The sequence below is a fragment of the Nannobrachium achirus genome, assembly GCF_963921795.1.
Source record: "Nannobrachium achirus genome assembly, chromosome: 1".
NCBI classification, from domain to species: domain Eukaryota; kingdom Metazoa; phylum Chordata; class Actinopteri; order Myctophiformes; family Myctophidae; genus Nannobrachium; species Nannobrachium achirus.
The window spans coordinates 58021589-58045739 of record NC_137810.1 but is presented as its reverse complement, the minus strand read 5'-3'; the positions used below and the strand labels follow the sequence as shown (position 1 = coordinate 58045739).

The following is a 24151-nucleotide window of genomic DNA, read 5'->3' as shown; positions in this document are numbered from 1 at the left end:
GTGTCCGTTTACTTGATGACCCCTGACTCCAGATCGAACACCATGTCATGTGACATGTCACATGTCCCAGTTTGCCGCGATTGCCTGACCTTTCCTTCTTCATAGCTTGGTTCATACTCCTTGGTAGCTAGTGCCATGGTCACCCACATAATGCTTTGTAACGCAGGCAAGTACACACAGTACACTCTTCTTAATCTGTAGGTAATTTAGCGGGCAGAACGAAACGAACTGAAGACATCTGTAAACAAATGCAAACTGCTCTTGCAGTTGCAGGCGGGCAGAACGAAACGAACTGAAGACATCTGTAAACAAATGCAAACTGCTCTTGCAGTTGCAGGCAGCTAATCTTTCTTGTGGCATTGATAGAAGAAGAGACTCCTTACGATGGAAAAGCTAAAGCAACTTTTTGAAGCGGAGACGTTCAACTGGAAAGCCGTTGTGACAGCAGCAGCGTGTGGCGCAGGAGCACTGCTCATTATGATCAATTATTTCTGCCAAAAACGAGCGACAGATAAAATACAGAAAGCCAGAAACCACAGGGCTGAGACTGTGCGACAGGCAGAGGAGGCTGTCCGTCACTACAGAGAGATGGTGAGCTTCATTGTTTTAGTTTTATTTTTTTTTATTTATTTTTTAATCATTCATTGTTTTTGTCAGGATAATCAGCAGCAGCAGGTCACATATTCCAATCTTGCAAGTCACATCTGCATAATCAGTGGTCTATTTTCATGTTTACATTTCAAGACATTTCATGTCATTAAGGACCCCCAAATTTCATATACTGTATGTAGATATTTGGCCAAATATTTTGTGCCAAGAACCCCCATAAGAAGATTTGTGTAAAAATATATATTTTTTAGCAAATCTACAAGCTTTTTCATTTTCAAAATTGATACTGTATGTAGCTATCTGACAAAGGAAAATATTTTGTGCCAAGAACCCCCAAGAAGATATGTGTAAAAAATCTTTATTTTTTTTAGCAAACCTACAAGCTCATGTAGAATCACTAGGCATTGTGGGCTTGTAGATCAGCTATTTCTTGTCCATGAATTGAATACCTAGGACTTCCAACGTAAAAAAGACTGTAAAATGACTTATTTGGGGTGTTCCTTTGTACTGTACTACATTTCTATTGTATTGACTATACTTGTAGACTTAGCTACTGTTCTGTTTTTGTCTAATAAAATGTTCAATCAATCAAAACGTTATTTTGATCAAACTTTTTTGTTAAGCTATATAAACACATTTTGCTGGGGTCCCCCTGAAAGCCCCTCAAGGACCCCTGGGGGGTTGACCGTCCCCGGAACCCACTTTGAGATTGAGAACCACAGGTCTTAAATAGCCTAAACTTGTCTTCAAGCATCCCAGGACAGACGGCGCTCTCATCTGCTCTCTGTCCCTGTCGGAGTTGACCAAGCGCCTGAAGGAAGGATCTCTGAGCCCTGGAGACGTGCTGCACTCATACATGGAGAAGGTAAAGATGTTTACATTTCAAGATCCCCCAGTTTGATGTGTATTTGACCATAGACCCCCATCTGATGTCTGTCACCCCAATCTACAATTCTACACTTTTTAGTCACATGTGTTAATGATTAATGAATGAAACCCAGAGTTTCATTCATTCATTCAGAGTCGTGTGGCAGTGACCCAGGAGGTAGAGCGGCTGCTTGGGAACCACAAGGTTCCCAGTTCGTGCCTTGCACTGTGGGTGTGGTGTGTGTGTGTGTGTGTGTGTGTGTGTGTGTGTGTGTGTGTGTGTGTGTGTGTGTGTGTGTGTGTGTGTGTGTGTGTGTGTGTGTGTGTGTGTGTGTGAGTGATGAATGTTAGGTGTGAATGTAATGCACAATCTATGTAAAGCGCCTTGGAAAAGGCACTATATAAACGCACCATTTAGAGTAAAGAAATTGACCATTTGGTTCCATTTGTACACTTAAAGACCAAAAAGGCTCAACTCCACCACACTCAGAGTACAAAACAAAAGCAATTTAAAGGTATCATTCATACCTTACAAGAACTTTGACCTCAAGTGTTATGGCTGCAAGTCAGTCTAGCCCCAATGTCAGTGTATTATTCACTACCATATGATAATGAGTAATCCATTTACTATAATGTAAACAAGAAAAGAAGTCTGGCTAGTGGTTGCTGAATCTGTCTTGAGAGATTAGCTTTCCTTAAACGTTTTGCTTGGTGTGAAAAGACCTGTGTATACTAACTGCCCTGTGCCCCCCCTCAGGCTTTGGAGGTAAACAACAGGCTGAACTGCTGTACTGAGGTTTTGCTGGAGAGTTTTGACCAGCTGAAGGATGTGAGCACGTGTAAAGAAGGGCTACTCTATGGAGTCCCTGTCAGCATCAAGGAAAACATTGATTACAAGGTAATGTGTGCACAAGAGTGGGGCTGAAACTACTGAACATGTGTCAATCACAGTTTTATTAATTGGTTTATCATGTGTCAATTAATTGGAACTGTGGGTTCAATTAAGCATGGCAACATTTCTCAACAGCAATCAGCTAACAAACCACCAAACCAGGGGTTAAAGGAGTAGTTCACCCCCAAAATGACTTTTTTTCTATTGATTACTCATGCCATGGAGAGTAGAGTTCAATAATATGTTTTATTTTTTGTCACATTCCTAAGACAAAAATGTGATAACAATAAATTTACCCCCATTCATTCCGGATGGTGACCCGTTTCGAAACGGGTCACCATCCGGAATCAATGGGGGTAAATTTACTCTAATTACATTTTTGTCTTAGGAATGTGACAAAAACCAAAAAATATTATTGAACTCTACTCTCCATGGCATGAGTAATCAATAGAAAAAAAGTCATTTTGGGGGTGAACTACTCCTTTAATGACAGAATGAGGGAGATATCGCCCATGATGTGTCCCAAAAGCACAACACATAGCACAACATTGCTCACAATGAACACATAATGCAAAACACAATTAATAACACAGTAACACAGTTAATAGAACAAAAATACACACACCGGACGCATGCTGGGACGTCTCTCCTCAGCTAATGGCACACCCCAGAATGCTTGAACCAATGATCTGAGCCATGTTACCCAGACTCTTGACCCAAAGGTCTGGAGCCTATCTCCTATTTCTGTAGCGTGGAGGCAGCTTGATGAACAAGTCTACCCCCTGGAGCTAGTATGTCGCAGGGACTTGACCCCAACCCAGCCCTTAATGCTGCATGCTAAGCAGGGAGGCATTGGTTACTGGGTAGCCTATCATTTTTATAGTCTTTGGTATGACTCGACCAGAGATTGAACCCGACCTCCCAATCTCAGGACAGACACTCTAACCATAAGGCCACGATTCCACCACTGCAGGCAGTAACTAATTATTTTGATACTCTTCTCTTGTCCGAGAGGTGTAATAAACATTGTTACCTGTTTATCTAGACCATTGTTAGAATCCTTATGGTGTTTACTCACTGTTGAAATGAAGCTCTGGCCCCTATCTGACCTGCCCGGGTGACTTATTAATGCTTAAAGGGGCACTCCACCACTTTTCAACCTATGTTCATATAATTACTCACTCAAAAATAGCTTTTCTTTTTTTTTTTTTTTTCTCAGAGGAGGGCTGTGGGCAGGTCAGAAACCCATCGTCTTGTGACATCATCGATTGCCAATCCAGCTTATAGAAACTGCAGGCTTTCTATTCCTGAAAAGTTGCAATTTTAAAGTGGAAGCCATTGTTCTCGCAATAATAAAAATCAAAATATTTTTTTCAAAAATATCGATTACATTTTTTTTTTTTTTTGGAAAATGATGATGTCACAAGACTATGGATTCTGAACTTCCCACAGCTCTCCTAGGAGACTTGGACTGAGTAGAATTTTTTTTTGCTATTTTATCATGAACATTAGTGAGGACCTATTATATGAAGACAGGTTGAAAAGTGGTGAACTACTCCTTTAAGATCCCTTGTGCTCAGAAAGAAGTGAACTAGGTAAATCAGCATTCTCAGCCCCTCGATTTTACCACCAAAGACCATCTATCCATTTGTACACTCCAACCTCAGTAAAGCTTCCTCAGCTGTGTATTTGTGTCCGCTGTGTATTCTGTTTCTTTTGCTCCTAGGGCCATGACTCTTCATGTGGTGTGATCTGTAAATTGGGCCAGCCTGCACCAGAGGACAGTGTGATTGTTCAAGTGTTGAAAAAACAAGGAGCCATTCCCTTTGTGAAGACCAATATACCTCAAGGCCTTTTAAAGTAATTCACTCATTTATCAGATATTCGCACAGTCAAGAAATCCATGCCTGAAACAGTCTTTGTTTCAGGCATGGATTTCTTTATTGTTATTATTTTTTACGATTATGTAATTTTGTGCCATCAAGCCATCAGAGTGTCCACAATCGTGTGCCATGATGCCATCACTTGAGTAATGACCCATATAATTTAGTTTAAATATGTGTGTCCCTCTCTTTGTCTCATTTCAAGTTATGACTGCAGCAACCCCATCTATGGACAGACTCTCAACCCTCACAACCTTCAGAAGACCAGCGGAGGATCGTCTGGTGGGGAGGGGGCTCTCATCGGGGCTGGAGGTTCTGTGCTGGGTATCGGCACTGACATAGGGGGCAGTATTCGCATTCCCTCTGCCTTCTGTGGGATCTGCGGATTCAAGTCAACATCAAGGAGGCTGAGGTAGGCAACATGGTCGTAAAGGTAGCCGTATGCTTTATAGTCCCAAAATATAACTAGATGACGCACAATAATGTCACAAGACATTTACTTGACTTTTACAATGATTTGATTTCTTCAGATGATATGTGTCATTGACACTGACTGGTGGATTTAAAGCACAATAAATGTTTGGTAAAGGTTTGAGTTGTATAATTACCTTTCATCATGTTACTCCAAATATTGGCAAGATATCTTCAGTCGTTGCTCTGTAGACTAAAAGTAGATAATCAAATGTAATATTCCCCAGAAACAGGCCTCGAAGTCACAATCAAAGTGGATTCTGTGTTCTGTTGATATATTAACAAAAGTCACAAAGCATTGTTGGAAATATTTTTAATTAAGATGAAGATCTGGAAGATATGCCTGATCCACTGTGTTTGTTATTATGCGCGTTAAAATGACCATGGTACAGTTGCTAATCATTTTAAACAGATGAATAGATGAATCAGGTTTTGTAATTTCATATTGCAAAACCTGCTTTGTTCACATTACTTTGTGCACTAAAGGTGAGACTTTCCCAGTGCAACGTAAGTCATCAAGGAGAATATATTGGATCATAACTTTTCTTTATCTATGGAGCAACTATTGAAGATATCTTGCCAATATTTGGAGTTGTCTCATGGCAAGGTACTACACAATCCAACCCTCTACCAAACTTTAATTGTGCTTTAAAGCTGGTTAAAAAGGTATTGTTTAACAATTGTTTATTGTGTTTTATTTGTCTCGGTCAGTCCACTAGGCTTGAGCTCCTGCTGCCCGGGACAAAAGTCAGGTATGGAGAAATGCTATTGCCTCATCCTTGCACATGACTTATACGATTATCAGTGCACAACACAACCATTAAACAATTCTCTCTCTGATCTTGCTTCAGTGGTTTCATCTGCTGGTCCCATGGCCAGAGACGTGGACAGCTTGGCCCTGTGTATGCAGGCACTGCTGTCTGATCACATGTTTACCCTGGACCCAACTATCCCGCCGATTCCTTTTAACTTGCAGGTTTGTTGACTCTCCTATAACTTTTACAGAGGGGTTTTACAGCAGCATGGGTGCATACAGGTCATCAGTTATGTCCAAGTTATATCTAAATATGAATAATAGTTAACTTACTTTCTCCAAATAGCAAAATCTTTAGTTTTACTATGAATGAAGAATGCATGAATGGAACCAAATGGATCCATTTAGTTTCTTTTGTATACTCTTTGGAGTTAAATTGTCCCTGATGCTGCATTAATATGGGGACACAGCAACAGGCTACACATCAGTTTCAATGGAAGCCAGAGAAGTTAAGCTACAAACCAACAGTACAATTTGAGAAATTGAGATTGTCTTAGCCTTTCTCAGTGCTCCCATGACACAGTGACAGTCAATCACATGTTTTTGTTTCACCATTTCCACTCCCTTTCTCTCTCTACACAACTCCTGCTCCGTTCCATAAAATGAAGAAAAACATTAACCACTTCCCTGTGCTATTTAACCCTACCCTCTTCATTTATTTTACGCAGTTTGGCTTGCGCAACACTGCAATTGTGACTCTGCCCCAATTTAGCTGGCCACACACACAAACACACATATGGCGTTTCTTATCCTTTGACGTTGCTAAGTGTAAACACAGCATGATGCTTTCATTGTGCAGTGTCTTAACCTCAGACAGGAGATATTTATCTACCGAACTAATGACCAAACAGTAAGATTATATTCATTATATTCAAACTGTAAGATTATATTCATTATATTCAAACTGTAAGATTATATTCATTATATTCAAACTGTAAGATTATATTCATTCCACGAGTTCTGTGTTTTAATCGATGTTCCTTTTTTAATATGAAAGTGTCTTGAGATAACTTGTTATGATTTGACGCTTTCATAAAATGTTATTGAATTGAATTCACTTGTGAATTGTCTTTTGTGTGTTAATTTACAGAATACTCTGATATTCCTCAATTAATATGAAAATAAAGCCTTTTGCCCATGTCTAGGTGTACCAGAGTTCCAAACCACTGAGGATTGGTTACTATGAGAACGATGGCTACCTGCAGCCAAATGCAAGCATGTCTCGAGCCTTCAGGGAGGTCAAGGCTATGCTGGAGAGAGCAGGACACACTGTAAGTTGTGTACAGTAGCACTGTCATTAACCTAACAGTGCACTTCACCTGCTTTTCATGATGACCTGCATGTCTCTCTTTTTCTTTCTCTTTTGTATTTCTTTAGTTGGTGCCCTTTTCTCCACCAAAGATCAGATATGCCATGCATGAACTGGTTGTGAAAGGTCTCCTAGGAGATGGAACTACCACTCTGCTTAGCCACTTGTGAGTTGTAACTTTTTTTTTAAGCGCACAATTTTCTCCAAACAATGAAAACCATATGAAGTGTTTAAAACCAGATGTATATTTTAAACAGAGCTGCTACAAACTATTATTAGGTTATTGTTTAATATTAATTAAATATTATTGTATCGATTCATTAATGTATTTAAATGATTCATTTATAATGTTAATGAAGAGAGACTTCCTGTTTGCTTGCCATACCCGGGATTATTGAACATCAATACAATCTATAATTCACCGCTTTGCAAGACTGCATTGCCCCTCAAAACAGAACCAGATTGATCATGAATCCACTATTAATCCTGATCTTTCAGGAAGGAAGGGCCAGTGGACCCCTGCCTCACCGCACAGACCTTCCCATACGGTCTACCAATATCAGTGAAAAAGATCCTCTCTGTCCTCCTCAAGCCTGTGGTGAGTGTTCCAATTTGTTCTGCAAGATATAGATACAGAATTCAGAGTCCAGTGAGAAACCTTTTGTTCTACTCAGGTCCGATTCAGCCCAGCTCCTTGGCCTTCCATTATGTGCACTTAAGCCTCTCCAAATGATACAGAAGGCTGCAGGCTGCAGAAAACTTGGTCTTCAACCAGCCAAAATGTTCACGTAAATTGTACTTCAGTGACACATGGATGTGTGTGCTGTATGTGTAATCTTTGCTGCTTTCCAATCTTTTGGCTATTATGTTGTATCTTTGACTGCTTGTGTCCTTTTATCGTATGTTGATAACAAGAATTGCAGTGGTCCTACTGACACCAATATTGTGCAGTGTATAACCCTACACAACTTCTATGTTTTTTTCAGAATGATGGTTTAAAGTTCAATGCCGAGGATCTTCTCTGTATAATGACAGATCTTATCATGTTATGTCTCTCTCCTAGTATCCTCGTATGGCAGAGTCCTTAAATGCCATCTGTGGAGTCGGGTAAGGAAAGTCTAGAAATGTTTTGTACAATTGGCTCATCATCTTTGTATGTAAAATCTAATGAGTAAACATTTAACCTTTTCCTGTTCTGTTTACAGCTCTGTTAAAGATCTGTGGAAACAACATGCTGATGTTGAGGTACATCTTTGTGTGTGTGTTTAACCACTCGAACCCCAGTATACATATTCTGGGGGGAACATTAGCCAAAAATGGCAAATCTACAAGCTCACAGCGAGTTGCGACTCGTTGTGAGCTCTATTTTTGGAGATTTGGTGTAGAGGGGGAAAAGAGCACAGAGCACAGAGTCCAGTTTACTAGGTCAAGAGGATTTAAGTGGTTAACCAGCTGAAATGTAGCCCTTTGTTTTCATAAACAGGACTACATCCATGAGACTATTGCTGAGTGGCGTCGCTGTGAGATGGACGTGTTGCTGTGTCCCATGATTGGCCCAGCCTATAACTTCTTCTACTGTGGCAAGCTTACCTGTACGCTGCACAATTCTGCTTCCAAATAGGGCTGCAACTATTGATTATCTTCCTTGAGATTATTCTATTGATTACTTTTTCAAATACTCGAGAAGCATGTTTCTTTTATAATCTTTTAATACATCGATTAAGGCCCATTCCCACTGGGCCAGATAAACAGATAAAGAATATCTGTGACAGATATTTATTATCTTTATCTTACCATCCACTTGAATGGAGACAGATCTTTTTTATTTATTTATCTGGCCCAGTTGGAATGGGCCTTTAGTCTGATGTAACTACTTATGCCTTATTTATTTACTTTTTCCTACAACGGTGTTGCACAAAAAGCTTTCGTTATTTTGGAGTATAGATTATTTTCTTAAAGTAATTATTCTTTATAATCGATTAAATCGATTAGTTTGGTTACCGTTGCACCCCTATTGCCAAATATAAATGTTAAAGATGTCTTGATGCCTATGACACATTCCTTTTTTTATCTCGCCTGTCACTCTGTACCACCAGGTGCACTGTCATACACTATTCTCTACAATCTGCTCAACTTTCCTGTCGGCGTTGTACCTGTCACGACTGTGACAGCAGACGACGAAGAGGAGCTCAAACACTACACGGGCAATTTTCGGGACGTCTGGGACACGTTTTTTAGAAAGGTAAAAATCACCATGGAGACTAGCGGTTTGAATCCTCCATGGTGCTTCCGGCTTGGCTGCGTTCGCTGGTGGTTCTCAACCTGTGGGTCGGGGGTCCCCAGATGTTTAGCTTATGGATTAACATTGTTTTCTCAGTTAACAGTAAACAAACCAACTTACAGTATAAGTGTATAGAGGGTATCTGCACATTGCTAAAAATGTAAGGACTTTTAAGACCCTTTTAATACCTCTAAAATAAAATAAAACATTCTCCATATTGTCAAATATTAGAGGCAGAAATTGTGAAAATAGCCGATCTACATGCTCGCGAGGTGTTGTGAGATCTGCTATTTTCACAATAGAACTGTGTTAAACAAAATGTAATGCCTCAAGTCTTACAACTCTTAGTGCTCGTGAGGGTGGGGGTCCCCAGTTCAAAATATATATTTTTGGGGGGGTTGAGAACCTCTGCTCTAGCGGCTCTTACAGGTTGGTCGGAGTACCTGCTCAGCATCAGGCAGAGCTGAGAGGGATAGCTTGTTTCCCTGCATGTGTTACACCCTCCTGGTGAAACTCCTCACTTTAACTGTCTGGTTAAAAGAATTGAGTGGTGACACCACACAAGTATATCAGACAAGATACGACTGTCTGCAGCCCTCCCCAAGGCCAACTTGTAGGGGTCAGCAGTGACAGGGCCTAAATAAAATAAGATCTACATTGGGAGAAAAAGGGAAATTCGTTTTTTTATCTGTTTGTTTTGTTACTTTTGGAATGAAGCCATTAAGTTAGGTTGTGCTATATTAGGTGAATTTTCTCTTTAATACCAAGACGTTTTATCTTTCCTTAAGTAACTTTTTTCAGAATCAGCTTAGTGGGGAATTGAAAACTGTACTTAAGTCAGCGTGATGGCCAGGAGGTGAAGTTTGTAGCCCGGAGAGTGATTATTGCAAGATGATTATTGCAAGATGATGGGACTAACTGACTGACTGACTGACTGACTGACTCCTGTGTTTGTGTGCAGGCGGTGACCGGAGGCGAGGGGCTGCCTGTGGCCATACAGTGTGTTGCCCTGCCGTGGCAAGATGAACTCTGCCTGCGCTTTATGAAGGAGGTGGAACAGCTGATCAAACAGAATAGAGAGTGAGCAGTGTTGCATAATGTTACTTTTAAAAGTAACTCGTTAAGTAAGAAGTTTACTGCCATTAAGAAGTCATACATGTCTTTGTCATTTATTTGTTTATATGGTAGGGACATCATGTATTAATGAACGATACATATACTGCACTGTAAATAGTAAATACGGTACACAGGATTTTGCAAAAGATGCACATTTTCATTTGTCCCAACATAAAAAACAGGTAACAAAACAAAAATGGAGCATACAGAGTAATATGTACAATCAGACACCATGCATAATAAAAATGAATTTACAAAACAGGGTTACAAGGTGAAAAAGAACGGTAGTCAGTTTCAGACCATGAAAATCCTTTTCTACATGGACCTATTGGTGTTCTAGTAACACATTTTAGTTTAAAAGCAGTGGACCGTCTTGAATTGTAGCTGGTAGACCTACAGTATATATAAAAAATATATAAAACAAACCTCCCTGCACTTAGCCTTGTAAACTGCCTCCTCCTGGAGCGACATTCTATTTGCTCACTAGGAAAAAACAAATGAAATGTAGATTTCCGGGAGAGACTGGTTTACGAGGCTACCCTGCACTGACATACAGTCCAAAAGTGGTGCGTTGGCCCTGCACCTCACAGTCCCCTCTAGAGGTCAAACTAGTCATAAAACAACCATCCAATTTCCTTTGAATTAATTCTCCCAGGGGAGGAGGATTTCTTTTGAATTTTGTATTAAATGAATAATGATCATAAAGCTATTAAACTGTCATATCCACATTGTCATACTTGCCAGTATAGTCCAGTATGGGAAGAGAAGGTTCTCCATCTCCATTAGGTGGACATGTCTTTACTGTGCCTTAGGAATGTAAATACATGTGTAGGAGCCAAAATATATTTGTACATGTGTTGTTTTTATTTCATTTTGTTTTACCACGGTTTGATTTAATTGTCTTAATTGATTGATTGGCTCTTTTTGTGGTGTCGCCAGTGTTTGCAACAGTGTTTCAGTTGCTGCTGTGAATAAAGTTTTAGCATTTTAAAAATGAGTTCTTGTATTTCATGATTCTGCTGTTTTGCAGTTTGGCTCAGCACCAAAGGTATTCATTTAGAGTGTACACATGGAACCAAATGGACCCTTAATCAGGTCAGTATAATCTAGAAAGTGTATCTTATCTCAAATTGTATAGGCTACTGGAGAAAAACATACAGAGTAACATATCACCCTTCTTTGATTGATTGATTGATTGAAGACTTTATTAGAAGTTTGCATAGGAAAAGGTACAGTTTCATGACGGTACAGTTCACTGGTACAAGGTCTACTAAAAGGAAATCCTAGAAAAGACTAAGCTTATTTCCACAGGAAACCATTTAAGTATCTCATAACATTGAATGACAGACGAATAGAACACAGTACTATGCAGTAGATATGTAAAGAAAATAAAATGAAAAGAACAACAAAACAAAAAAACAGTAAGTCTAAACAAACAGTAAGTATATACAAAGAAGGGGGAGGGTAGGGCTGGGCTAGGTTTGTTTTTTACCAGTTGCGAACGGCTGCTGCCTGTAAGTGGTTTTTCCCTGTGGAAGTTCTATTCAAGATTTCTGGAAACAACTTTGTATTTCTATAAGGAGTACATGTGACTGTGACCGGTGCAACGTTACTGTGTCCCAACTTCCAAGCTCAGACCAACTTTACCTGTAGACTACACTACACAATGTGCTGGATGTCAGCACCAATAATGTGATAGATGTCATATTTATTTTCTATCTCGCCTGTTACTCTGTACCACCCAGTGCCCTTCTATAAAATCTCCTCTTGCCTGACTTGAGTTGTACCTACCTGTCACAACACTGAGGGCAAACAATGCTATACGGGCAATTCGTTTAACCTTTGGGACAAGCTCTTTAAAAAATGTAAGAAAGAGATCTACTTTTTTTTCTTGGAAGTTCTTTTTATGTTGTGGCGTGTGCGTGCGTGTGTGGGTAATCTTGTGAACCACTTGCTCAATCAACGTCATATTTCTATTGCATGCTGCCAGAAGGCCAAATATTTTTCACATTTTGTGAATTCATAATCCCAGGTCCACCATCCTGCCACTCCACTTAATCACTGATTCGCCTTTTTCCCACATTTGGAACTCCAAGATTCAGGCCCAAGGCAAGGGTGGAGAGTATGTTTCCATCCCTGTGTGTGTGTGTGTGTGTGTGTCTTTGTCTACAGCTAATCTCGTAAACCACCTCACTGATCAGCACCAAAGCTGCTAAGGAGGTAACTCCCCAAATCTCACATCAAATATTTGTTCTCATGACATTTTGGAACATTAATACTGGAAACAATGGCGGTTGTATTGAAACTGTGCCCAAAACTGGAAATGACTCATGCTTTAGATCAGTGGTTCTCAAACGGGTCGATTTTTTCTCACTCAACAGTAAACAAACCAACTTACAGTAGGTAGCGAGTGTAGAGAATTTAAGAACTTTTAAGACCCTTTACTACCTCTAAAATGAATAATAACACCATTACTGCGTCAAAAGTACTTTTTTTTATCAGTGGAACAAGTCAAACAAAATATAATGTCTCGACATCTACAATTCCAAGTCCCCAGTTCAAATATTACTTTGGGGTGTCCGACCTGAAAAGGTTGAGAACCACTGCTATTGACATTTCTTATAATGGTATGTTCCATGATTTGATGATCAAATGTCATATATACATTATTGGCCTAAAGATACATTTACTCCAGTCACTCATTTATTACAAAACAATTGTGCTATTTAGGATAAATCAAAGTAGTGTATGAGAACTGCAGGCCCTAGATAACCTTTATCTATAACCTTCTTGCCTGTCTCAGGGCCGCCGATAGGGGGGAGCAAAGGGTACTGTTGTCCCCCCTCCCGGAAAGGGGGGGCCCTGCGGTGGGGGGGGCCCCCGTTGAAGGGGACTCGGGAGCAGTCTAGTTTCTATAGGAAAGATTTGAGTGACTGTGAAAGAACTTTCTCCCAAGGTAAGATTAAGACATCATGCTTTATATAAACCCTATTATATTAAGCCTAAACAGTTCTGCCGCCATGTAGAACTGTTTTTAACAGTTTTTTTACTTTAAAATGAATAATTTCCTGTGAAAAACACACATTTTATGGCCCGTGCTGTGCGCAGGTGAAAAACCGAGGGGGCCCACGTGGAGGGGGGGCCCAGGTCTTTGATCTTGACCCCCCTCCCAACAATCTGTACGACGGGCCTGTGTCTACTTTTAGGTTATCGTTAATTGCCAGGTTCTGAACAGAACAGAACAGAACATTCTAAACAGAACTGTTCTGTTTATAGGTCTATTTATACAGTAGTATAAGATAAGTTATGGAGAAAGAAAGCTTAATCAGGCAGTTGTTGGCTACAAGCCAACTTGGCAGACAATGTCTAATGGGCGTGTTTTTGTTTGCTTTTTGCTGCCCAGAGCATTTTAGATGTGAACTCCATGCACCTATCTACATATATTTTATTTCAAAGGCAAACAAGGTGTAGGACCTACACAGGCTCAGTGCTTTGGTTATTTGACGGGTGACTTGCTGTGGAAAGGAAAATGCAACTTCTTTTTGGAGCAGAAACGACCTGGACAGCCATTCTGATCGCTACACTGTGTGGGACAGGTGCTCTGGTCATACTGGTCAAATGGTTCAGTCAACAAAAGGCCAAAAAGAAAATCTTGAAAGCAAGAAACCGCAGGGCAGCAACGCTGCGGAAAGCAGAGCAGGCTGTGCACCAGTACAAAAGCTTGGTAAAGTTATTTTGGACTTGTTTAATTATTGCAGTGATGTTACTAGGTTTTCAATGTAATGGGTCCCGGGACCCACAGGTGGTCATTCAAATGGGTCCCGGAAAAGTTTTATGAGTCCTCAATACAATGTTTTCGAGCGTTGTGAGCTTGTAGATCGTCTATTTTCAAAATGTTTGCCTATTTCTTATATTTATTTTACAATTTGGCTAATGTTTGAACTTAGAACTACTAAAACTACTAAAACATGTGCCCCTAATTAATTCGGGCGCGCAAAATGGCATCGGACGTCGGTGGAATCAAAACATTGACGTTTCTATCGCCTGTTTAAGACTTTCTACGTGGATTTTATTTGTGTTAACGTAGGGTAAAGTAGGATGCTTTCACCCATGAACAATGGTGGTGTCTGTGGAATTTTAAAATGTTTTTCTTTTACCGCGACCCGGTAAATTATTTTAACATGGACTCCAATGGAGGCGCATCCCCGGGACCCCAGGACCATGACAGGAATGAGTCCCTGGGCGACTTGAATGAGTTTTTGATGCGGGATGCGCACGTAATGACATCACTGTTATTGACTTATTACTAACACTTATGAATGACATTTTATTACTGAGTTGTGTGCTCATTTCACTAATGAACTAACAAATGTGTCTTGCAGCATCCTGGTAGAGATGCCTCTCTCATCCTCTCGCTCTCTCTACTTGAGTTGACAAAGCGCCTGAAGGAAGGTTCCCTAACACCTGAAGATGTGTTTTATTCCTATGTGGAAAAGGTATGAAACAAGTTAACTTTGCCAACAACTAATTCTGTATAATCCAAAACACAACAACACCACCATCTGTCTGAAAATGGGTGGAATGACATAAAAACCATCAAACCAGGTGTATGCTCACACCTGGTGTGAGCATACATGCTTACTGTATGTGTTGTTTATACGCATAATCCATGTTGTTTTCTTCACAGACCTTGGAAGTGGACAAAAGTGTCAACTGCTGCACAGAGATTATGGTGGATGGTTTTGACCAGCTGAAAACTGTAGGCTCCCGAAAAGACGGCCTCTTATATGGAGTTCCTGTCAGCATCAAGGAAAATATAGCTTGCAAGGTTCAGTAATCTTTGTTTATTGTTCACTTTAGTAGAGCATTTAATTCCACAGAAATGTACAGAATTGATTAAACTAAATCAAAAGACTGAAGGTTTCACATTTCTCTGTATACTGTAGAGCAGCGGTTCTCAAACCTTTTCATGGCAAGGACCCCAAATAATTGTTTTACCGGTCCCTGATGCTATATTTACTCATTTTGCTGGAGTCCCCCTGGAACCCACTGGCCCATCCCCAGACTCCACTTTAAGAACAGTGCTGTAGAGAAGTGGGGATTTACTAATACATTGACGTAACATTCATTTGATTTAATGCACCATTTAATCTAGTCAGAGCATAGCACCAATAATACCATTTCTGCTCTCATGATGTGTAAAAGAAATCCGTACTACAGTCAGCATGGGTTGATTCCTATCCTATATTATTTATTTTATCTTATTTTAATTGTTGCATTTTTTTTCTTTCTTAGGGTTATGACACATCATGTGCTGCGATTGCTCACCTGGACAAACCTGCTCTGATGGACAGTGTGATTGTAGAAGTGCTAAAGAGACAAGGAGCAATTCCGTTTGTGAAAACCAATCTGCCTCAAGGTCTTTCAGGGTAATCCATGTCTATTAGCTAGTTGTGTTGTATTGACCATGCACTTGAACCCGATATTATATAGTTGACCAAGGCACCCCTAGTCCTTCATGTGGTTAAATACAATCTCAGGGTCAATAAGTGATTACTTCAAATCATGTTCAATGTTTATAGAAGTTCAGTTAGTGCAAGCACCGCAGGAATGCATCATCGTTAGAAAAAGTTGTGATGCACATTGCTTCATTGTTTGGCCTCCCCTTCTGGCCCTTTCTCCAGTTATGACTGCAGCAACCCCATCTATGGACAGACTCTCAACCCTCACAACCTTCAGAAGACCAGCGGTGGTTCGTCTGGTGGGGAGGGGGCTCTCATCGGCGCTGGAGGTTCTGTGCTGGGTATCGGCACTGACATAGGGGGCAGTATTCGCATTCCTGCTGCCTTCTGTGGGATCTGTGGATTCAAGCCCACTGCAAGGAGGCTGAGGTGGGTGTTTTAACTCCAATCAGGTTTGTAAGAGTAACAATGTTACAGTCATAATACTAGTAAGTAACACGTTAATGTTTAAAGCACAACATAATATTGTATGGTTATCTTGATCTGATCTTGAACTAGATTATATCAATGAAACTTGAGGTTGAATGCCTGCCAGGTTAGATTTAGCAGAATGTCTTTGTTTCTCACTCAGTGTACGAGGCATAAACACCCTGAGTCGGGGACAAAAGTCAGGTAAGACTGAATAAAGTTGTCCACAGGTCACACAGATCAGCCCATCTAGTCATAAAAATGGAAACTATATGAGTGCCCTTAGAGATTTGATGTTCTGTTTGTTCTTGCTTCAGTGCTTTCATCTGCTGGGCCGATGGCCAAAGATGTGGGCAGCCTTTCCCTGTGTATGCAGGCTCTGCTCTCTGACCACATGTTTAGCCTGGATCCGACTGTTCCACCCATTCCTTTTAACCTTGAGGTTTGTCCACCTTTCTACGATGCATTTTACAGCTCAGCCCCAATTTACAATCTTGGCATTTAGTTTATCCAGTGCCAGATTGGAGTAAGTGGTGGGAATTAACTAACTGTAAGCGGTCAAGTGCATTTACAGTAGTACTGTACAGTAGTATACAGTGGGTGAACAATTAACCAAAAATACATCTGGATTACATAACTAGCATCTATATCTAAAAAGCTTGGGAGACAGGAGAGAGGATCCTTGACACATTGGCCAGGGTGTCAGAGACACAGAGTGTTAGATGATCTAAGTGGGAAGAGGTGTAGTGGTGGGTCATGAATGTCCTGAAGGTAAGAGCGTGGCCTTGGTCGACTTGTAGGTCATCATCACCAATCTTTTGAATTGGATGTGAGCAGCAAACAGGATGAGCCAGTGATGGGAGGCCAGAAATGGTGAGATGTGAAAGTTTTATGGGAGGTTGAAGAATAGGCATTCGGGATCAGTGATAGAGGTCTGAGACAGTATGCAGCCAGACCAGCAATGATGTTTTTCAGTTGAACATCAGTTACTTTGACATGTTTTTCTATTCTTTTTTATGACGATTTTCATCAAGCAACACATGGTGATGCAACAAATAAAACATCGCCTAAATTCATGGGAAGACACCACACCACAGGAAACTTGGGAAACATTTGTGAATTTGTGAAGTCTCTCCTGAAGCTAGACAATATACAGTTTTGTTCAACATTGAATTATTTGTCTCAAAGTCAAATCAGCCATCTTGATTGCCTCATTAATACATGTACAATCAATGTCACTTGAAAACTGAAATTGTGGGTTGGATTGCAGAATCCAGGGGTATTTTAAAGGAGCTATAGTCAACTTTTTCTTAAAAAACGGAAATGTTAAAACGTTATGTTTCGAAAATATTTTATAAAAAAGATTAAGCTTCATATTATGTGTTTCTATTCAAAAAAGAAGAAAAGAATAGAAGAGGGATATAAACAAAGTCAGCCTGACAATGGCCAAAATGATTATTTTATCATTATTTTTTATTTTGTGGTCATTTTTGAATAGAAACACATAATATGAAGCTTAATCTTTTTTATAAAATATTTTCGACATTATTTTTATTTTAGCGTCCGTTTCTTTTAGAAAAAGTTGACTATAGCTCCTTTAAACACATGTACCGTAATCAGTCAAAAGTCTAAGTCTATACATAAAGGTGTCTAACAGGATTATGGATCAAACATCACGTGTATCACATGATTTCCTGTCTATGTTGACTTAATATAATACCATAATAGAAAGTATTCTTTTGGACTCTCTTTTCACGTAGGTGTACCAGAGTTCCAAACCACTGAGGATTGGTTACTATGAGAACGATGGCTACCTGCAGCCATCTCCAAGCATGGCTCGAGCCTTCAGGGAGGTCAAGGCTATGCTGGAGAGAGCGGGACACACTGTAAGACACACACACACACACGCACGCACACGCACACGCACACGCACACATACACACACACACACACACACACACACACACACACACACACACAAACACTTAACACACACAGAAATTAATGAATGAAAGTTTCTATTCATCTCTCCTCTCCATCTAGTTTGTGTCCTACTCTCCACCGAGGCTCAGTTATGCCATGCATGAGCTGATTATCAGGGGTATCCTTGCAGACGGTGGAGCCACCTTTATCAGTGGAACGTGAGTTCAAAACTTTCCTTTTAGCCAAACAATATTTCAACTTTTTAAAAAAGTGCTTAAAATGTGCAGTGACATTCTTTGAGAACAACCAGTCACTGTGACGTTTCAGGAGGGAAGGCCCTGTGGATTCTACTCTGACCATGCAGACATTCACTTATGGACTACCAAAATCTGTGAAAAGACTCATCTCTATCCTGCTCAAGCCCCTGGTGAGTGCTCCCTCTGTTCTGTAAGTGTAGATATGCAGGGTCTACTGACAGAATACCGGTAGTTATCATTGACAAGCCACACCCTTGTACTATTGAGCATAAATTAGGCTATGTACACATTAATAATGTGTACATAACAAACATAGCAAACAAAGTCAGCCTGACAATGGCCAAAATTATTATTTTATCACTATCTTTTATTTTGTGGTCATTTTTGAATAGAAACACATAATATGAAGCTTAATCTTTTTTATAAAATATTTTCGACATTATTTTTATTTTAGTGTCTGTTTTTTAAGAAAAAGTTGACTATAGCTCCTTTAAACACATGTACCATAATCAGTCAAAAGTCTAAGTCTATAAATAAAGGTGTCTAACAGGATTATGGATCAAACATCATAATGTATCACATGATGTGTACATTGCATAAATTAGGCTATGTACACATTAATAATGTTTTTTATGTTAAAGGAGCTATAGTCAACTTTTTCTTGAAAAACGGATGCTAAAATAAAAATAATGTTTCGAAAATATTTTATAAAAGAATAAGCTTCATATATGTGTTTCTATTCATAAATGACCACAAAAAGCGTAAAATAATGATAAAATAATCATTTGGGCCATTGTCAGACCGACACTTTGTTTACATCCTAGTCTATAGACTAGAATGTAAAGTCGGCCCTACAATGAAAAAGTTGACTATAGCTCCTTTAACTTATATTAAGTATTGATAGTATTGTGATTTGATGTGTCCTTGGGTGACTTGAAAGGTGGTCATATCTTTTTATTATTTATTTTACTAATACATTATTGTCAGATATTTGCTTAACCCATTCAGGCCGGGAACACATTTTTGTGTAGTACAGTACATTTACAGTATGTAGCAACATATTTGTTTTTATACATTTTGAATAACATTTGACGTTTTTCAGAAAACCTAGGTCAGGCCTAAATACTCATGTGTGACTCTTTCCCAGTTTCCTCGCATGGCTGAAACCATGGATGCTGTCTGTGGAGTTAGGTGAGTCTAATCGTGCCTGTTGTTATACATTATGTACCATACATCCTATCATGGCATGATGAGAGTAAACATGCAGCAAACAAAAGATCCTCCCTCCCTCTTTTTCAGCTCCATTCAAGCTCTGTGGCAACAGCATATTGATGTGGAGGTAGGCTACTGATAGACATTCGGGTCACTACGGTCACCACTCAACCCAGCTTTCTGTGGTCTTTCAGCCAGCCCAGTAATGCTTGCATATTCACAGTGTGGTATCCATGGGAAATGTAGTTTGTTTTTGCGTTATTAAGACTTAGGGGTGTAACGATACAATACCCATCACGAACATGGTTGATGGTAAGATACATGGACGATATTCGTTAGTTTATACTGTAGCGATACAATGATTCAGTGATTTAAAACCCATATAGTAGCTATTTAGTCAAAATCTTAAATCTGTGTGATATATATATATATATATATATATATATATGGATAGTGCAGATCTTTCTTTTAAGGGAAACAAATATTATTATGGACATAAATAAGTGAACACAATGATTCACTTGCAAATACATAGACATTTTATTTGAAGACATTTGGACAAACTCTCACCTTGACAGACACACTAGCAGTCACACACATAATCCTCACATTTATAGATAGACGAAGTGTAGCGGAACACAGCGTTAACTAATCAAAGCCCTCTTTCTTGTTTTAACGCTGTTAAATACAAGTCACAAGTTCTTAGTATTACAATCGAAAAGGACCTCAGATCAATACAAATAGCAATATAGACGTAGTAGTTGCTGTTTACATATCGATGTAGTTTGATCATTGGAATTCCAAATTGTAATTATCGATGCAATTACTGTATCGTTACACCCCTATTAGGACTACATTCATGAGACTATAGCTGAATGGAGGAGACTCGAGATGGACGTGCTGCTGTGTCCCATGCTCGGACCAGCCTACAACCTTTCCTACTGTACCAAGATCAACTGTACGGTACACGATTCTGCTCTCCGTTAGTACCGAATATACAAATATACCAAATAAAATTCTGATAATCTTACTTCATATGCCTGTAACTCTGTACCACCAGCTGCGCTCTCTTACACCGTGCTCTACAATCTGCTCAACTTCCCTGCTGGAGTGGTGCCTGTTTCCACGGTGACCACAAAGGATGAGGAGGAACTTAAACACTACAAAGGCAATTTTCAGGACCCCTTGGACAAGCTCTTCAAAAGGGTGAGAAAGTAGTGGATAATTTCACGTTCAGTCAATAAGCCGTGAATCGCGCCACTTCTGAATTATAGCCCATACATCAGGGTTCCCCAATAGGCGGCCCGCAGGCCATTTGCGGCCCGTGGGGGGCTACTGTCTGGCCCACACCCACCCCTGTAATAATGGTGGTATAAAAGCAGCAACAACACTAGTATATCGCCTTTGTCGGGTGGAAAGCTTTTATCTCCAAATTTGTACGTTCTTTTGCAAATCATACAAGGCCATCGCACAATAGTAGTGAAAACAGCAGATCTACAAGCACACAACGCCTCGCGGTGCGAGGCGTTGTGTGCTTGTAGATCTGCTGTTTTCACTACTTTAAATCATTTTTAAAATGACAAATGCAAAATGAACGGTTTTGGACATACAAGATTTTCACCCGACAACGACGATATCTGAACTGTCGCTGGAGTAGCGGGAACGCCACTGTCGCTCCCTGCAATGTTGTGGCCCTCGGCTTGGTACCCTAGACATAATTCGGCCCTTGGGGAAAACTAATTGGGGAACCCTGCTATACATTGTGAAGGCTGTTGCTTGCACATTGCTTGTTACTGTATATTTCCCCCTTGCCCTGTCCTGTCCTGTCCTGTCCTGTCCTGTCCTGTCCTGTCCTGTCCTGTCCTGTCCTGTCCTGTCCTGTCCTGTCCTGTCCTGTCCTGTCCTGTCCTGACATGATATGCAGCCATATGCCCACTACAAATTGAGCATTGATATGTAATGTTCCTGGCAAAATTAAATTGCTGTACACAACAGCACACTCTAGGTCCAGCCAGGACCTTGTGGAAACAGTGCTCACTCAAAAAGCCCTGTCCCCCTCCTCTCTGGCATTGTCATTCAAGTGTAGTTCGAATTGCTAGTGTGGTGTTTGCGTGTGTGTATCGTGTATGAGTGTGTATGAGTGGTGGTTGCAAAATAACCATCAAAATTGTGGAAGACAGAGCAGGACATAATGACTTATTTTTAAAGAATGGACTTGATGATTAATATATCAATTTAATGTCTTCTCACCAGAATAATAATTTGTTCACTTCACACTCACAGACATTCAGCTCAGTAAAGCCCTGTAGGGAATCGCTAATACGCATCATTGTAGGCTAGAGCAGGGGTTTTCAAACTTTTTTGACTCAGGGCACCCCTGTAAATAACTTTTTCATCCACGGCACCCCTGAATTACACTGTTAATTTTTAGAATCTTACATCCTATTGGAGAAATATCTGTTTCCATCAGAACCGACTGAAAATAACTTTATACTTGACGTTTAACCACTTGAACCCTATTCTGGTAGGAATTGTTGTGACGCGTTGTGAGCTTGTGGATCAGCTATTTTTGGTGACAAGAGGTGTTCGTAGATGGAAAAAGAACTCATCAAGTACAGTGCAAATCAGGTCTGTTTTACTAAGCATAGTGAAGTGATATTGATGTAGTGATATTGATGACTGATATTGATGCCCTGGACTGGCATCACGGCACCCCAGGGTGCCCCATCACCCACTTTGAAAACCCCTGGGCTAGAGTACCACTGACCACAAGGCTTACTACAATGTTGATTGATTGAAGACTTTATTAGAGGTTTGCATAGGAAAAGGTACATGACAATACAGTTCACTGGTACATTTCAACTTTTGGCTTGTTTCAATTGGGGTCATTCATTTAAACTCATATTGTACTGACTGACTCCTATGTTTGCTTGCAGGCTGTTGCTGGAGGTGAAGGGCTGCCCGTGGCCGTACAGTGTGTAGCTCTGCCCTGGCAAGATGAACTCTGCCTGCGCTTTATGAGGGAGGTGGAACAGCTGGTCAAACAATGTAAAATAAGCGAGAGTGATAAACCTTAGAGGTATCTTGAGATGAATGTGCCTTGAGGTCCACAAACCCTGTAATCTATCAATATGTTTAATTAGGACTTAGATTGTTACTGCTTTAAAAGGGGCATGTGTGTTTTCCATACTAGCTGAATTGCTGTAATGATGTAGGTATAAAGTGAAGGTTTCTTTACGCCTTTATTATTTCATATGAGAGTTGAGAGAGCTAAGAAACACTGTGTATTCCATGCAATCATCTTCTCCTAATCAACTAATTAAAACCAACTGGCTAATGTAATGTACATACTCACAAATTGCTAAAACAGCAGAAGATAATTAAACATGTTCCAATCTTGTTTATGTGCATGCTAGTGGCACAATGGCAGTTGTAACAACTGAATTCAATATGTTCCCATACTGTAGTTCAAGGTTTGAGCCGTCATACTAAGAACGTATCAACCCCATTATGAGCAGCACTTCTAATGGATAAATCACAGAGACAGGTTCACAAGGACAGAAAAGAAAATGACTTATATGCAGACCTCTGCTCACAGTTTGCTATAATGTAGCCATGGTCCCAAAGTGGACCCTGAGCAGATGTCCGCCTAGGAGGTCCATTGCAGATGTAATCTTTTGTGTCCGGCCATGTAGTTTGATGATATGAAATGGGCTTATGAACTTGGCTTTATACTGAGATAATTCTCAGATTACTGTATTCACTGCGTTATATATTGTTATGTAACTCCCAAGATAATTAGTCTGTTTTAAGTCCTGCAGATGTGTTGTTGATGACAGCAGTTTGCTCTTGGGTGAAATTCTGTTTCCAAGGCTGTTTTCCCATGGTAGGCTACTGTGAACATTCCACCCTGGCACTGAGCACAGTGTATAGCTCTATGGGGCTGTTAAGTATGACATCATTTTGTAGGCAGAGGAGAATTTCTGCCCCCAGTTTCCGTGAATCTTTTTACTATTTACACATTTTTCTTCTCTTTGTTGCTGAAAGGAAAGTGTTAGAATTATACTTTAGTCGTTATTTTTGTCTCGGATCTGTTGAAATAGCGAGGGACAGAACATGCTCTGGGGGCAGAGTTCTCCTCTGCCTACAAAATGATGTTACGGCTTAAAAGCCCCTAATGAAAGACATAATTTCATTTGTCATGATTAAATCCACCAACAACACACCCACTGATAATGTATTTAGCCTAACCCTGCACTCATAAAAGCAACTACAAGAGTGAAAGTGACTGGCAGTCATTCATTTCCAATGGTAGCAACTAGTTGGCTACACTGAACACCTTTACGGTATTCCAAGTTCTGGGAAAGCAAGGAATGGCAGCAAAAAGCTGTGTGAAAACTTTGGCGAATTCAGTATACAGTATTTTCTGGACTATAAGGCGCACCTGACTATAAGGCGCACTGTCAATGAATGGTCTATTTTCAAACTGTTTTCATATATAAGGCGCACCTGACTATAAGGCGCACATAATAGACGCTACCGTTGCGTTATGCATCCAACAGATGGAGCTGTGCTAAAGGGAATGTC

The 24151-nt window shown here is 40.1% G+C and overlaps 1 protein-coding gene across 1 annotated transcript; it reads left to right on the top strand.

Annotated features, from left to right (window-relative positions):
- Window positions 1–155: 155 nt before the first annotated feature.
- faah (fatty acid amide hydrolase) lies at window positions 156–22981 on the top strand. Its single transcript, XM_080730424.1, has 30 exons — window positions 156–591; window positions 1361–1474; window positions 2234–2374; window positions 4095–4228; window positions 4457–4663; window positions 5434–5474; window positions 5574–5698; window positions 6682–6807; window positions 6914–7011; window positions 7344–7443; window positions 7909–7952; window positions 8051–8090; window positions 8329–8437; window positions 8942–9087; window positions 10088–10206; window positions 13768–13966; window positions 14625–14738; window positions 14930–15070; window positions 15538–15671; window positions 15927–16133; window positions 16336–16376; window positions 16490–16614; window positions 17933–18058; window positions 18216–18313; window positions 18423–18522; window positions 19500–19543; window positions 19652–19691; window positions 20414–20522; window positions 20625–20770; window positions 22501–22981. The coding sequence occupies exons 1-30, from the start codon at window positions 385–387 to the stop codon at window positions 22639–22641; spliced, it is 3516 nt and encodes a 1171-aa protein (XP_080586550.1). The 5' UTR covers window positions 156–384; the 3' UTR covers window positions 22642–22981.
- Window positions 22982–24151: the final 1170 nt, after the last annotated feature.

Bases quoted from the DNA above. Each gene is read 5' to 3' on its own strand.
- faah (XM_080730424.1), top strand. From the start codon at position 385: ATGGAAAAGCTAAAGCAACTTTTTGAAGCGGAGACGTTCAACTGGAAA. The intron at 2,375-4,094 runs GTAATGTGTGCA...TTTTGCTCCTAG, and splicing joins AGGAAAACATTGATTACAAG to GGCCATGACTCTTCATGTGG. The intron at 8,091-8,328 runs GTACATCTTTGT...TTTCATAAACAG, and splicing joins AACAACATGCTGATGTTGAG to GACTACATCCATGAGACTAT.